This window comes from Salvia splendens, chromosome 9 (genome assembly GCF_004379255.2).
Source record: "Salvia splendens isolate huo1 chromosome 9, SspV2, whole genome shotgun sequence".
Classification (NCBI taxonomy): domain Eukaryota; kingdom Viridiplantae; phylum Streptophyta; class Magnoliopsida; order Lamiales; family Lamiaceae; genus Salvia; species Salvia splendens.
Window position 1 is genome coordinate 10912501 of NC_056040.1, and position 14811 is coordinate 10927311.

The following is a 14811-nucleotide window of genomic DNA, read 5'->3' on the forward strand; positions in this document are numbered from 1 at the left end:
GCTTCAATTGAAGACATTTTGGTTGATTTTTTTAATTGTGGAATGTGGATTGCATATTTGTATTTGTTGGTTGATGCCTTGATGGATTATGGATTATGGATATTATCAATGTTATGGTTTGTAATTGTTGAAACTTTCTCTTCTGTTTTTTTCCCAGATTTTCGGTTTAGAATATTCGGTTTTTCGGTTTTTTATATAATTTCGGTTTTTCGGTTTAATTCGGTTTTTTAAGATCGGTTTTTCGGGTTTCAATTTTTTCAGTTTTCGGTTTCGGTTTGGTTTTGATTTTAGCCTAAATTCGGTTTTTCGAGTTCGGTTCGGTTTGGGCGAAAAACTGAACCGAAACCTGAATGCACACCCCTACATGTTTATATTATTTCTATTTTACTAAAAACTATAAAACAATTAATCGATGCATATACTAAACAGTTCTTGAATTTTTGTAAAAAACATCTTATCAATATTCTCATGATTAGTACTTTTGTCATTTGGTATATAGTAGCGATTATTTGGCAAAATTATATTGTCCGTGTATTTTATTAGTATACACGAATTTAGTAGCTTGAAATAATTACCTGTACTATTTTGCTTAGTTCAAGAATTTCCCTCTTTCATCAAGCAGGCGTCATATAACATTAATTTTGTATAATCAAATTGTTTGTAACATGAGTGTGTTACTTGAAATGTCTCATTTTCCTTCTATTTGTGTGCCATATGCTCTTTCTGACTCTACACATTCGATAGAATGTGTAATTAATTAACTTTGTCCCAAGTAACCATGTCAAAAAGGCATTTAAAATAGAAAGAGAGATGTAAAAATATTTTAGGGTTAACAATAGAAAATACTCAGAGATTGCTGAAATTAATTTCTAACTCAAAAGATAGTGTAATGTGTAAGTTTTATGCTCACATGTATAACATACTATGATAAGTAGAATTCTAAATAGGATTGGATTTTTAATCTAATACATAGCTTTGTAACACAATTTTCCCTATTTAATTAGCTATCAATTGAATATATTAATTTGAATAAGACATTTCCTAATTAGTCATTAATTGTTGACCAATATATATGTTTCCTATTAGTGTATTAGGAAAATTGGAATATTTATTTATATATAATGTCTTTATTAGCATTAATTTAGTCAAGAATATATATGGCTATGATTGTCATGAATTTGATCAATTATTTAATTTGATTTTTGATATATTACTTGGTATAAAGGAAACGTCCTAATTAATTAAATAGTCACTTTGATAGAAAGGGAAGGTCATATTCTGTTAATGGTTAATTACGTGAAATAAACGTTCAAAGATTTTGCACTATTTATATTCAAATTCTGTACTATTACGTTGAATATATGAATATACATAATTTCCCATGCTCTTATGTCATCTTCGCTCTTATGTCGTGTATGTTTCTAAAATCATACTAATGTACTTGAGTTCATTAAAGCGAATTTACCATTTAGTTCATCAAATCTAAACGAATATAAGATTAAATATCTGAACTTCAAATAACACCAAACTCCTTAGAAATCGAAATTATATCACAAATGAAAGAGATAGAGGGAGTCGTGCGTCTCAAGTTTATTAAAGTTTAGTCCGTTGCTCAAAATAGAAGAAGCTTTATATCCAAAGTAGACGAGAAAAAAAAAAGGAACACTAAGAAATGGTCGACTCTATATTGCAGACTGGAATATCATCTCCGCCAACTCCTGCAACCACCATTCCCACACATATTTTTTAGAAACTTCAACAAAATGCATTCCACAAATGGAATCAATATACAATTGCAGTTACCTGCTTAGCAGAACCAACTTTGGGCTCTCCCCATTCTATAGTCTTCTTCTCAAGTAAATCAAAATCAGCCTTTCCAGCCTGTTTGCATTATTTAATCATCAACCATAGGATGGAACAATACGAAAAATAGACGAAAAAGGAGGTCCGGACGGTGAAACTTGCCTCGATCTGGGCTCCCAATTCTGTGTCGAAACTTTCATACCTCTTGCGAACTAGTTCCTCTAACAAACCACCCTGCATGAGTACACGGACAGCGCAATTTTTGACATAAGATGGAAGGCTAGGAGAAAGAAGCTATGCAGAATGAAGAAATCACTACCTCAATTAGCTTGGCAGCATTTCGAAGCCCACGTGCAATGGTATCCATACCCGCGATATGAGCTATGAAGATATCCTCAACATCTGTGCTCTCTCTCCGCCTATAAATACATCAACATAAAACAGATCAATATAGTTTTCTTTTTTTAAAAATATACTATTCGGTTTTCAATATGCAACCAAATGTAAGCAAAGAAAAGCAAACTTACAATTTTGCATCAAAATTAAACCCACCAGGTGCCAACCCTCCCTGTGATGCAAAATTGTTTATTAGATTTATATACTTCTAATACTTGTTTCATTGTGCATGAAAAACTACTTAATACACATACATTTTTAATAACGGAGAGCATAACTAGTGTTGCTTCTCCAACATCCATCATAAACTGGTCGGTATCCCAACCTGCACAACACGGCCTCACTCACTCATATTATTAACTGCTGAAATAAAACACAATGCATTAACATCGGTGTGGTAGACTGAGCAGAAAAGTCTAATAAACATACCGACTTGGGGGTCACCGGAGTTTGCATCAATATTACCCAATATGCCATTGATTCGAGCAGTCTCAATCTCATGATGGCAGCTGCAGTGTACAAGTGGGTGTCAGGAATACTAACTTCACTCATGTCTGACTGGTGGGAAAACAATTTATGTCATCAAAATACGAGTTCTGAAACAGAACACAGCATACCTGTGACCTGAGAGAGTTGCATGGTTGCACTCAATGTTCAGCTTAAATTCACCTGCATAGAATTGAAGGAAAGTAATAAATGCAAATGACATGTTTTGCTGAATCAGAACAATGCCACAATCAATTCATCAAACTCCACTCGACTAACAACTTTGCTTTCTAATGTCAATCTTGTTAAATAAACCCGTTATTATTTCCGTAAAACTGTGAAGATAGAACTATGCATAAAGGACACAACTTTTACCTATCAATCCATATTTTCGGAGGAAATTAGCTGATGTTGCAGCATCCCAATCATACCTGGCAAGTTTTGAGATATGTCATGTTAGCTGAATATTTTTAAGCATAGTATGTACCCGTTGACAGAAACATACTGGTGTTTTGTAGGCTCCTGGGGTTTAGGCTCAATGAGCAGCGTTCCTGAAAACGATTGTCAACGACAGCAATCAGATTAGTGTTGCAGTTAATGGTTCGATTTTTCTGGTAAAGCACGAATTAAGAATGAGATCGAGTTGGAGCTACCATCAACCATTCATATTAGTGTTGCAACTCAGAAATAAATGTCAGTCTCTACACAAAGTAACATATATAAAAATACCATTGAATCCAATTTTCTTCTTGTAGGCAACAGCTGCTTCAAAAAAACGTGCCTGCAATAAAATGACAATCGTGTGATTCATAACCTTAGCAAAAAAATTACTAGAAGCAAACATACAAGGCACACAAATAGAAATCTACGTGAAATGATTCAGATATAGGCATGAAAAGATAACATAGCATAATAATCGCACCATGTGATTGAGCTCTCTTTCCATATCTGTGTTCAAAAGAGATTGATAGCCTTCACGACCACCCCAGAAGACGTAATTTTCTCCACCTAGATAATGTGTAACCTATAGGTACAAAATGGAATGTCAAACATAATGCAAAATAAGGGATGTGCATAACTCTATATTTTGTATTAATGGGTTGTGACCAGGTGATTCAACCACCAACCTCGATTGCCTTTTTAACCTGTGCTGCCGAGTATGCATATACTCCTAGTTCAGGACTGCATAACAAAAAGGTCAGAATATTATGCAGGCGGTGAACATTCAGTAATGAGTCATCAAATAGAACAAACATATATAGTCGTGTACCTAGTTGCAGCTCCATGCATGTATCTTGGATGGAAGAACAACTGAGCTGTACCCCACAAAGGACGAATCCTTGTTCCCTAGTGTTTACAGAGAGCAATGTTGGAAGAAAGTATCTATGAGCACACTTAACAAAGTTTGTGATCAATAAAAAAGCTTCAAATTGTTTAGAGAGAAAATTGTGATGATCTCAATTTCACATGCATGACTATAAAAAAATGAGATTGCCACGCTATTGCTTTGTTATTATCTTTTAAAGGGCAGTAACGTGCTACCTGAAGTTCTTTGGCAAGAGCAACCACTTCATCCAAGTTAGCATTAGATTCCTACAAAATCACAAACAAATATAAGCAAACTCAACAATTTGAAATAGCTATGATTTTCTACTCTATTTTATTGTCTTCAAAGGGAGAAGGATATCAGTCTATCAGATTAACTGAATTTATGTACCAACAACTAACCTCAATCGTTTTACCCTCTGGGGCGATATCCCTGTCATGGAAGCACCATCTATCAAGTCCAAGCTTATCAAGGAACTCAAAGTTCGCCCTCACTGAATAATCAAATTCCAAAAACATCAGATAAAATAAATACATTTTAAATCAAAATAAGAACTAAATATTTGCAGCTTAAACCATACTTCTTCTCTTTGCCATTGCCAAAGAATTAGTTCCATCTTCCCAAGGCCACATCTTTGTGGGTGCACCAAATGGATCACCACCTGTCCCACGAAATGTATGCCAAAATGCAATGCTGAACCTCAACCAATCCTAGGTCAAATTAAAATTTTAGGTTCCAAAACAAATCCTCTACAAACAAGATTGCTGAAAAGCATTTAGCATAACCACAATGTAACTCTCACCTTCATCTTTTTGCCAAGAATTTCCTCTTCGGCATTATACCATTTGTAGGCGAGAGGATTCTTACTAGTAGGACCCTACATTAGCAAAGGATAACCATGATCACCATATTCATCACATGACCACTTAACAAATTCCAGTAACTATTATTGGGAAAAGAAAAAACTTATCACAAATTTCACCTCATACTTAATTTTTGTGATGCCTGGGAAGAAGTCCCCTTCCCATTCACCAGAACCACAATCACTTGAAACATCAGCAGGGCAAGTCGGCGGCGGCGCAGCCGTCTGCACTCACGTTCATTCATTTCGTAACTAATCGTATTGGAAAATTGTTACAAACTGAAAAAAGACAGAAACTTTACCGCTGTATAAGAGACCACCACAATTAGGGACAATAGCAACAGCAAGAACTTGGTGCTCTTCATTTTCATTTCTCATAAAACAGAATAATACTGCACCAGAATTAGAAATTAGTAAGCTATTCAACAAAATCGGAATTAGAAAAAATTGAAAACAATAAAACATGCAATTAATTTATTGACCGATCATCACAACAAAAAGATTAGTTCTTGATTGTTAAGATGAAATTGTAAAAGCCCCCAAATCTTTCGAAATCCCTTTGACTCAACTCAACACTCTTTTCAGCTTCTAATCAAAACCTACAGCTTACTCAAAACTTTTGCAGATCCCAAAACACACACATGCACGGAGACAGAAAGAGAAGACACTCGAGCTCTTTGACCTGGATTACCGATAACACAGAAATTTGAGGAAATACTTACGGATAATCTGGGTTGTTGAGCTTGGGTAGGAGAGCGATTTTATACTAGGATGAGTGGATTCAATGGGTTAGCTTTGCCCCTAACTTAAGACTGATTTTGTTGCATTTGGAGAATGATTCCAGGGGTGTATTAGTAATTGACAGGCTTTATTCAAGTGTTTCCTTGTACATGCGTGCATATTCAGATTGATTTGAATCATGACTAATTATCTAATCATTGCCTTATCCGCTTGATTTTCGTTAGGATAATCTGCATATATTATTATTGATTTGATTTGATTTGATTTGGTTTATTAGAATATCGTTCTATATACTACATACTAAAAATATATGTATATTTTATTAAAATTTAAAATGAAAAATTAGTAGTACTATATTTTATTATTCTCTTCTTTACTGTTTCTCACAAGAGTGAAAAACCAATCTATTATCTACTCTTTCTCCAAAGTATTTCTTGGAATTAATACATATCAGAGTCTTTTGCTGACATATGACAGTCTCATGATATTTGCTCCGAATTAAAATTAATGTTGGACTGCAAATCGGCCATTATTTGAGTATTATTGACTGATCTTCAATATTCAACCACAATACTGAAGAGATTTTGACCCTTTGTTTAGCTGAATATTGTTGTCAAACAACAAATTAAACCACCAAATCAAAACACCAGATTAACATTGCCTCAAACAAGAATCTATTCATTGTAAGACGCACACAACAAACACACAGCTTTGTGTTCTTGTGAATGTCCTCATAGGCATCAAAAAACCTTAAACATACATCATGCTAAGATTCAACGTTCCGTTTACACTGCTAAATCTATCTACCTGTCTATATATACAAGGATAGTTACTTCCTGCAACAACACAAACTAAAATATGGGTTATCATAAAATTCTCTCACTTTTCATCATCACTCTCTATGCATCTTCTCTTCATATTGCAGCTTCACCCTCTCCACCACCTCACCGTGGCGGTGTAAAAGCCGCATACTGGCCGTCGTGGCAGGCAGAGTCTCTCCCGCCCTCGTCCATACCTACCGAATACTTCACACACCTATTCTACGCCTTCGTCCTAATCGACCCAAACACATTCCAAATTTTACTCAATCCCAACGACGATCAATCGATGGACGCCTTCACCTCCACCTTCCACGCCTCCACTCCTAAATCCATGGCCATACTCTCCATAGGCGGAGCAGGGGCCGACCCCGCCACCTTCTCCGCCATGGCCAGCTCCTCCGCCTCCCGCTCCGCCTTCATCCAATCCTCCATCACCACCGCACGCCACCACGGCTTCGACGGCCTCGACCTAGACTGGGAATTCCCCATCAACGCCCGAGACATGTCGAACCTCGCACTCCTCCTCAAAGAATGGCGATCCGTTCTAAACCAAGAGTCCCTTGCCACGGCCCAGCCGAGGCTGCTGCTCTCAGCGGCCGTTTACTACTCCCCTGTCCTGTCGTACCCTGGGCCACGCACGTATCCCGGGGACACCATCAGGAGGTATGACACACAGATTTTTTTCATTTCATTTAATTTTCTCCACAAATCTAGAATATTACTCCGCGAGTGCCCCATTAGAAGTCTCATTTCATTTTTATTATTTTTGGCAATGAATCTTACGTTCCAGTAACTTTTTTCTAACACTTTCATTTACAAAAAGTCGAAAAATTTCTTAAAACTCACGCCGGTTAACAGGAGAAACCGATATCTCTAATTCTCTCCTCTCTCAAAATCACCAGCTTTCTGTATTCTACTAATTTCTTTAATAAGTATATATTAATCCCAAATTAATACGTATATAAGGTATGTGGACATTTTAAGTCCAATGTGCTTCGACTACCACGGCGGATGGGAGCCGAATGCGACGGCGGCGCACGCGCTGCTGTATGATAGTAAAAGCAACGTGAGCACTAGCTACGGCGTGGCGGCGTGGAAGAGGAGCGGGGTGGGATCGAAGCAGATAGTGATGGGGATGCCGGCATATGGGCGGACGTGGATGCTCAAGGATCCGAATCAGCACGGGATCGGGGCGCCGGCCGTCGGAGCGGGCCAGGGCGGCGGGGTGCTGGTTTATTCGGCTGTTGTGGAGTTCAACGCTGGGAATAATGCGACGGTGGTTTTCGATAACGCAACTGTGTCTACGTATTCGTATGCTGGAACGAATTGGGTTGGATACGATGATGCTACTTCGATAGCGGCTAAGGTCAAGTTTGCTAAGGCTCAGGGGCTTGGAGGCTATTTCTTTTGGGCACTTGGTGATGACAGCAACTGGACTCTTGCTAAGACAGGTAAAATATTCAACCTTTTAAGTTTTCTATATGGTTTATCAGATTTTAAATTAAAATCATGTTTGGAATAATATCATAAACTGTCTTCTGTATTGCAGCCTCCATGACATGGGACAGTGGAAATTGAAGGGTTTTTTTGTTTTACATGTGTGTATCGGTATTTTCGAGTTGTACACTTTCATTATTTCTTCTTCATGTAATATAGAGTTATGAATTGTAGTATGAAAAATTGATGGTCCTTTTTTATCGCGATTACATAAATACAATAAATAAACCAATTCACTTAGTTGAGAGACACAGAGGAGGCAGGAAAGAGAGACAAACCAATTCTTTACTCTGCTGGCACACGCTGTGTAATTTTTGTTTCTGTCTGTGATATCTTCCTGTCGTCTCAGTCAATGCTTCACAGGATATTAACAGAAGCTCTTTTTCATAAGGGATTTTGGCGGGAGTTTTAAAGCAACTAACTTTTTGTGTTGAAGATTTGATTTTCAGACTCTGATTTGAAATTGCTGAGTTGTGCAAAAATGACTGTTATTGATGAGAATTTCCCGGCGGGGATGCGTGTTCTTGCTGTTGATGATGACCCAACTTGCTTGAAGTTATTGGAAACTTTACTCAGAAAATGCGGCTATAATGGTTTGTTTTTCTTGAAAAGTTTGAACTTTGAGTTGTTACTTGATTGCCTATAGATATTTGGTTTAAGCTGTTTGCGTTGGTTAGGAACTGTTGTCGAATTCACGTTTTCAGTTATGAAAGCATGTTGAAAAATCACATTTGATGAATTCTTTGTTCTTAGGCAAATAAGATTTGTCTAAGATAAAATTAGTCATAGGTAGTGATAAGATGGTTAATCACGAGATACAATTAAATTTTGACGAGTTGAGAGTAAACATAGCAACCAAACGGCCCCTTAATGAATCCGGGATTTTGATTCTTTTGGTTTAAAGTACTAACTGCTGAATCCACTGTTTTCATGAATGATATATTATTGTTTTCCACAGTCACTACAGCGAGCCAGGCAAGGGTTGCGTGGGAGATGATCAGTGAAAACAATGACAGATTCGACTTGGTGATTAGTGATGTCTACATGCCCGACATGGATGGCTTTAAGTTTTTGGAACTTGTTGGTCTTAAATTGGATATACCGGTTATCAGTAAGTGCACCTCAACCTAAATTTGTGTTTATTTGCTATTTCAAGCATATTCTGTGTACATGGTCGTTTGTTCAGCTTGTAACTTGTTCTGATGCTATGTCGTTGCAGTGTTGTCTGCAGATGGTGATCCCGAGCTCGTACTTAAAGGGGTTAACAATGGTGCTTGTGACTATTTGGTGAAACCTATTCGGATTGAAGAGCTGAGTAACATTTGGCAGCATGTAGTAAGGAGAATGAAGTGCAAGCCTAAGAGCCAGAATAATCAAGCCAATGCTCATCAGGCAATTGGAGAAGGTCATGGGTCTTCATCGGCAGGAAATACTGACCAAAATGAAAAATGTAATAGAAAGAAAAAGGATGATGAAGATGAGTACGATGGTAATGATGATGAAGATGAAGACAACATGCCACGCAAGAAACGCCGGGTTACCTGGACTAAGGAGCTTCACATGAAGTTTCTCCAATCAATTAGTCAGTTGGGAATTGAAAGTGAGTTCTTCTACACAAATTTCTCCTTGTCTAATTTCCTTTGATTATGTTTCTCATTTCAGGGGCCGTTCCCAAAAGAATATTGAACTTGATGAACGTTGAAGGCATTACCCGGGAAAATGTGGCGAGCCATCTCCAGGTAATAATCTTCTTTCTCGACATATGTTTTCCTTTGCCTATGAAAGTATTTGTATTCTTGAAAATTACATTTAACCATTTAGTGAAAATTATCTTCTCTTTTGTTACTTATTGTCCTGCAGAAGTATAGGGGTTACCTGAAAAAAATTAATCCTGCAACCGAACAAGCAAGCATGGATAATGATCCCGGTGTCATGAGTATGGGTTCATTGGATGGTTTTGTTGGAGATTTTAGTGGAGCAAGACCAACAAATGTTGCATTATCACCTTGCACGGGTGGCATGCTTGGTCGAGTAAACAGTCCTGCTAATGTGAATATTCATAACTTTACTCATTCCACTCTAGTCCATCCAAGTCAAGTTCAAAACGTGAGCAACTCCATCGATTCAGTTGGGGAAATGCGTCACGTCCTTCCAACTTCCAATCGAAATACAAGTTTATTTCATGGAGTTCAGCTGTCTCTGGAATTGGATCAGTTGCAGCATAACAAGGGAAATGCAAATTTCGATAGCATCAACAACTCGAGAATGTCAGTTGCAACGCAACAAGGGCAATGGAGTTCAACTGTAATGGCTCCCATGAATAATCCGCAGATGCTGCATGGAAATGCGAGTAGTGGAGGGTTTATTAATCAGTCGGTTTCCTTTACCTTGGAATCCTTCAATAATGGTGTTTCTTACTGCGCCTTTTCACAGTCAGTTGCCTCTAAATGTTTTCAATGATAATAACTCTTCAGGGACTTACAGAACAACCCTATTGTTCTTTCTTCTGGCTTTGAAGTTTCTAGAGAAAGGCAGTGCCAGGTAGGGTCGACAGGCGATGTGCAGAATATGGCCCAATGTTGGGCAGAACAAGGTCAGGGTAGCGGGAAGATGGATATGTATACTGGTGGCGGATCAAGCGTTGGTGCTTCAGCTCTTGTGCAGCAGAATGGAAATCTGGCAACAGAATCCACATCATGTTCTAACGAGGACTTGCTCTTCTCCGAGCATCCAAAGTTACTGCCAGGATATACTCCTCAAGGTTATGATCCGCTGGATGAACTGGTGAATGTTATGCTCAAGCCGGTAGACAATCATTCAACTATATCTTAATTTTTTATATCACACTTCCTCTGCACTATCATAGATTATCATTAGTTTGAGCTATACTAACATAGAAAACTTTGATGCCTCCATTCAACTTTTATGTTGCATTTTTTTGTTTCTTTCTTTTCTGCTCAGGAGCAGGATTATGGATATATACATATATGTTACTAATATATATCATGTTTCTTGATTTGTAGCAATAAGATGAAGCTGTGCCAGATGATGAGCTTGCGTTTGCTAATCAATCGTTTGGGGCAGGCACGCAGTAGGAGCTCTCTTCAAGGCTTTATCTATATTCAAAATTATCATTTTTCTGATAGATCCCTTTTAGCAAAGCTTTATCCTATTACTGTTAGATTTTTTTCTTTCTTGCAACTCCCAAGTTACAATGAGCATGGAGAAACTTGGATTTTGTTTAGTTTAGAATTTTTGAATGAGAGTTTCAAAATTTTGTTAGTTAGACACTTGAAATCTTAGCTGCAGCAAAATTTTGAGATTTCTGCAAACTTTAAAACATTGTACAGTACCTAAACAATTCATTACAGAGCATCATTGCTACAGTTATTCCCAACCAAGAAGTTTAGCTCTTCGTTCCCACAAGGCTGTTATCTTCTTCTCTCGAGTAAGTAGCAGGGCAGCTCGCTCGCGGGCTCCCTCACAGGTTTCTGTGGCGACATCACATTTCTCAGCTTCCTTGCGATATTCAGAAGCTGACTTCCTTGCTTCCCTCAAAGTGATGTTCATGTGTTGCGATTGTTGTTTGCCTACAGCATCATGCAATCTTAGCTCCTCGGATAATAAGTCCACATATTGCTTCTCCATCTCTTCCTTGAGATCAGGATCATCTTTTCCACAATCTGCCAGACCACCATTATTTCTTCATGCTAACTAAATTCACAAAAAATGTTCACTACGAGAATATTCTTACCTTTAACAATGAGGTGAGCCAAGCCTGCAAACATCACAGAAAAACGCACAAGTTATAAAATTTCAAAAATGGTTAGTAAAATTGAGTTTCCAAGCTACAAATTGTTGTGACTCTCCATTTTAAGAGTCAAGCAAACATAATCTAAAATAATGAAAATGAAGAGAAATCTAAAGTACCCAAAAGTTTCTACAGAGAACAAATAACTTCTACTACTAGTTAATAACGGATGAAATAGCATGTTGGTAAAGAAGGCCTAACTCAACGGTTCACTTCCATCTTCCTTCACTAACGTATGTCATTCTCATGTTGCTCTTCTCTCTTTCCTCTTGTTGATATGACAAGGGAAAGGGAAGACAGGCTCAAGGGAAGTCAGGCAATAAGAAATACTCCCTCCGTCCCAATATATTAGACTCGTATACCACTTTAGGATGTCCCAACATACTTGAGTCACTTCTATTTATGGTAAAGATCTACTTTATTACCAACTCCACTTGCGCCACTAAACAACACCTCCTAAATTCTTGTGCCAAAAGAAATGAGTCTAATATCTTGGGACGGAGGGAGTACACAATTAGAACTAAACAAATGCCACTAAAAATTGGTGTACACTTGGACAGGAGAAGGTGATACCAATATTGCAGACAAACCAGAAGAGTTCAAACAACTTTTTCTAATTCCAACTGTTTCTCTGTGACAAAACCTGCTCAAGACCTTAATCAGACGAATAGCACCTGGGATTTTCCTCTTAAAATTATCACTAAAACACAACGAATTATCATTACGAAAGAATATAACACAGAGAAAATAAGTTCTAAATACAGTGCTTCAAAATTTTCCATTGGCATTATATGCTTATATTTTCCCCAATAGTATCAGTTGTCGCAATCAAATTAACCTTTATTCAATTTCATAAAAAAAACACCTTTGAGTAAACAGAGCTGAAGATGAAATAGGGCAAGAAACCAAAGAGGCAAAATAATGCTGAAACACGCAGAGCTGAATTCATAGGGAGTAAAAGACAGTAGAAACATTATCAAGATTTCAATTTTATCAAAATAGAAGCAATAAAGCAGAAATGGAGAGGCTTAAAACAAAAGAAAGCAGAAGGAAAGAATGGCGAACCAGGAGAAATGTGTGAGAGCGATTGAGGTGGGGAGCAATGGCAAATGCATTCAGCGCAAGAAGCTGAAATCCCCTTGGAGTTGAAACCCTTCTTCACTTTAAAATAGAGAGCTGACCCACAAACGCAGAGCGATAACACCACAGCAAGAATCACCAAAGTCCATTTCACTGTTCTCCCTCCACTCATCTCTCTCTCTCTCTCTCTCTCTCTCTCAGACACAAACACTCATCCAGCAGCACTACCAGTGGTGAGTCACTGCTCTTTACTCTGTCTTTAATATTGCGAACTTGCGATGCAGTCGGGTAGTTGATTATAGTTGCTACCGTCTGATGCGGAGTTAATCGATGAATCAATCTCCTTTTATTTTGTCATTTTTTTTGTAGTGAAAATGTGAAATGATGCCAGCCCAACAATGTATGTCTGAATGTCAGCGACTGTCCTCTTTTCAATGTTGCTTTTTTCCTTTTAAAATACTCCCTCCGTCCCGGACTACTCGCACATTTCCTTTTCGGCACGGAGATTAAGGAATGGGTGTATAGCAAAGTCAACAATTGCGGCTGTATGTGATAATTTTTACTAAAAATGGAAAGAGTGCAAATAACTTGGGACGCTCAGAAAGGAAATAAGTGCAAGTAGTCCGGGACGGAGGAATGAACTACAAAAAGGTCGTGGATTATGGGTTTATCCATGGACTTTAAAAATGTCGTCAAATATCTCTTGATTAAGGGTTTATCTCTAAAACGGTCATTTTTCACTATTTTCGATCGAAAATACCCTTTTGAGGGGTTTGGGCAATTTAGTCTTTTTACACTTTTAACATTTTAAATCTGATATTATTTCAGTTATGTACTAAATCTGATATTATTTCAAAATTATCATTTTTTCCCGTTTTGTCATCCTTCACTTTGTTTCTTTATTTCAATATTAGATTTAATTTTATAAAATTAAATATTAAATTTTGATTTTTAAATATCAATAAATTTTTTTATTAAAACTATTAATTCATGGACACTATAAATATTGATTAAAACTATTAATTTTTGTGATTTAATATAATATTCAACTGAATTGAAGAAGTACAGAAAAATAATAATCATGATGGAAAAATAAGAGTTATTCTATTTAGTCTTCGTTCTGCTGTTATAATTGCTTGTGATTGAATATTATGAAGTTGCATAAAAAATTGATCCTACTAAAAATTTTATATAAGAGTATTTTTGTTGAAATTTTGTAGTAAATTTTGATTGTTTTCAAATTAATAAACGAAAATTATATTAGTCTTACATTAGATGCATATTTATTTCATAATAAATCGTGTTATATGATCTATTTATGATTAAAACTATTAAATATTGATTAAAACTAAGGCCTTGTCATGCCTTATTGATTAAATATTAGACACTATCAAGTATTGATTATGACTATTAATTTTTATTATTTAATAATTTTTATAATTAAAAAATGTATTGATATTTAAAAATTAAAAATTAATTTTGTAAAATTAAATCTAATATTGAAATAAAGAAACAAAGTGAAGGATGACAAAAGGGAAGAAGAATGATAATTTTGAAATAATATCAGATTCAGTACATAACTGGAATAATATCAGATTTAAAATGTTAAAAGTGTAAAAAGACCAAATTACTCAAACCCCCAAAAGGGTATTTTTGATTGAAAACAGTGAAAAAGAACCATTTTCGAGATAAACCCTTAGTCCAAGGATGTCTGACGATATTTTTAAAGTCCAGAGACTATGGACGAGAAAACTCATAGTCCAGGACCATTTTTGTAGTTTACTCTTTAAAATTTCATGTTTTTTAATTCCACTCGATCCCAATTATTTTACGCTTCACGTGCTCTACTTACCCCTTCCCTCTTCACTTGTATTGAATCATATTTTTCCATAATTAATGGGTCAGATTGTCTGAATTATAAAATATTATTGTAAAATTATGCATTTTCCATTTTAGAATAGGAGTCTTGACTCATAGATTTTAAAAA

At 36.5% G+C, this 14811-nt stretch overlaps 4 protein-coding genes across 7 annotated transcripts; 2 read left to right on the plus strand and 2 right to left on the minus strand.

Moving 5' to 3' along the window:
- Nucleotides 1-1532: 1532 nt before the first annotated feature.
- On the minus strand, nucleotides 1533-5745 carry LOC121748283 (xylose isomerase-like). Of its 4 annotated transcripts, none has more exons than XM_042142534.1 (21): nucleotides 5597-5745; nucleotides 5177-5266; nucleotides 4995-5099; nucleotides 4815-4889; nucleotides 4593-4722; nucleotides 4414-4505; nucleotides 4228-4278; nucleotides 3956-4032; nucleotides 3813-3867; nucleotides 3608-3709; nucleotides 3415-3466; nucleotides 3191-3236; nucleotides 3061-3116; nucleotides 2817-2868; nucleotides 2629-2708; nucleotides 2454-2524; nucleotides 2331-2371; nucleotides 2123-2222; nucleotides 1966-2037; nucleotides 1804-1881; nucleotides 1533-1718 (listed from the first exon to the last, which is right to left on the minus strand). In XM_042142534.1, the coding sequence occupies exons 2-21, from the start codon at nucleotides 5243-5245 to the stop codon at nucleotides 1683-1685; spliced, it is 1440 nt and encodes a 479-aa protein (XP_041998468.1). In that variant the 5' UTR covers nucleotides 5246-5266; nucleotides 5597-5745; the 3' UTR covers nucleotides 1533-1682. The 4 variants fall into 4 exon arrangements, with proteins under 4 accessions (XP_041998468.1, XP_041998467.1, XP_041998469.1 ...); XM_042142533.1 differs by having other exon boundaries at nucleotides 5485-5638; XM_042142535.1 differs by having other exon boundaries at nucleotides 5478-5614.
- A 728-nt stretch (nucleotides 5746-6473) lies between these two features.
- LOC121749136 (class V chitinase CHIT5-like) lies at nucleotides 6474-8125 on the plus strand. Its single transcript, XM_042143735.1, has 3 exons — nucleotides 6474-7099; nucleotides 7403-7887; nucleotides 7986-8125. The coding sequence occupies exons 1-3, from the start codon at nucleotides 6474-6476 to the stop codon at nucleotides 8012-8014; spliced, it is 1140 nt and encodes a 379-aa protein (XP_041999669.1). The 3' UTR covers nucleotides 8015-8125.
- Nucleotides 8126-8389: 264 nt separating this feature from the next.
- Nucleotides 8390-11088, plus strand: LOC121747131 (two-component response regulator ARR12-like). The gene is made up of 7 exons (XM_042141125.1): nucleotides 8390-8526; nucleotides 8892-9044; nucleotides 9153-9533; nucleotides 9596-9672; nucleotides 9794-10305; nucleotides 10408-10738; nucleotides 10957-11088. Exons 1-7 carry the CDS (start codon nucleotides 8415-8417, stop codon nucleotides 10960-10962), a joined length of 1572 nt encoding a protein of 523 aa, XP_041997059.1. The 5' UTR covers nucleotides 8390-8414; the 3' UTR covers nucleotides 10963-11088.
- A 144-nt stretch (nucleotides 11089-11232) lies between these two features.
- Nucleotides 11233-13227, minus strand: LOC121747132. Its single transcript, XM_042141126.1, has 3 exons — nucleotides 12810-13227; nucleotides 11688-11711; nucleotides 11233-11616 (listed from the first exon to the last, which is right to left on the minus strand). The coding sequence occupies exons 1-3, from the start codon at nucleotides 12994-12996 to the stop codon at nucleotides 11321-11323; spliced, it is 507 nt and encodes a 168-aa protein (XP_041997060.1). The 5' UTR covers nucleotides 12997-13227; the 3' UTR covers nucleotides 11233-11320.
- Between the last annotated feature and the right edge of the window lie 1584 nt (nucleotides 13228-14811).

Bases quoted from the DNA above. Each gene is read 5' to 3' on its own strand.
- LOC121748283 (XM_042142534.1), bottom strand. From the start codon at position 5,245: ATGAAAATGAAGAGCACCAAGTTCTTGCTGTTGCTATTGTCCCTAATT. The intron at 4,033-4,227 runs GTAGCACGTTAC...TGTAAACACTAG, and splicing joins CTCTTGCCAAAGAACTTCAG to GGAACAAGGATTCGTCCTTT. The intron at 1,882-1,965 runs GCAAGTTTCACC...TAATGCAAACAG, and splicing joins AATTGGGAGCCCAGATCGAG to GCTGGAAAGGCTGATTTTGA.
- LOC121749136 (XM_042143735.1), top strand. From the start codon at position 6,474: ATGGGTTATCATAAAATTCTCTCACTTTTCATCATCACTCTCTATGCA. The intron at 7,100-7,402 runs GTATGACACACA...TACGTATATAAG, and splicing joins CCCGGGGACACCATCAGGAG to GTATGTGGACATTTTAAGTC. The intron at 7,888-7,985 runs GTAAAATATTCA...TCTGTATTGCAG, and splicing joins CTGGACTCTTGCTAAGACAG to CCTCCATGACATGGGACAGT.
- LOC121747131 (XM_042141125.1), top strand. From the start codon at position 8,415: ATGACTGTTATTGATGAGAATTTCCCGGCGGGGATGCGTGTTCTTGCT. The intron at 9,045-9,152 runs GTAAGTGCACCT...ATGTCGTTGCAG, and splicing joins ATTGGATATACCGGTTATCA to TGTTGTCTGCAGATGGTGAT. The intron at 10,306-10,407 runs GTCGGTTTCCTT...ATAACTCTTCAG, and splicing joins AGTGGAGGGTTTATTAATCA to GGACTTACAGAACAACCCTA.
- LOC121747132 (XM_042141126.1), bottom strand. From the start codon at position 12,996: ATGAGTGGAGGGAGAACAGTGAAATGGACTTTGGTGATTCTTGCTGTG. The intron at 11,712-12,809 runs GTTCGCCATTCT...TGATGTTTGCAG, and splicing joins GCTCTCACACATTTCTCCTG to GCTTGGCTCACCTCATTGTT. The intron at 11,617-11,687 runs GTAAGAATATTC...GTGGTCTGGCAG, and splicing joins GGCTCACCTCATTGTTAAAG to ATTGTGGAAAAGATGATCCT.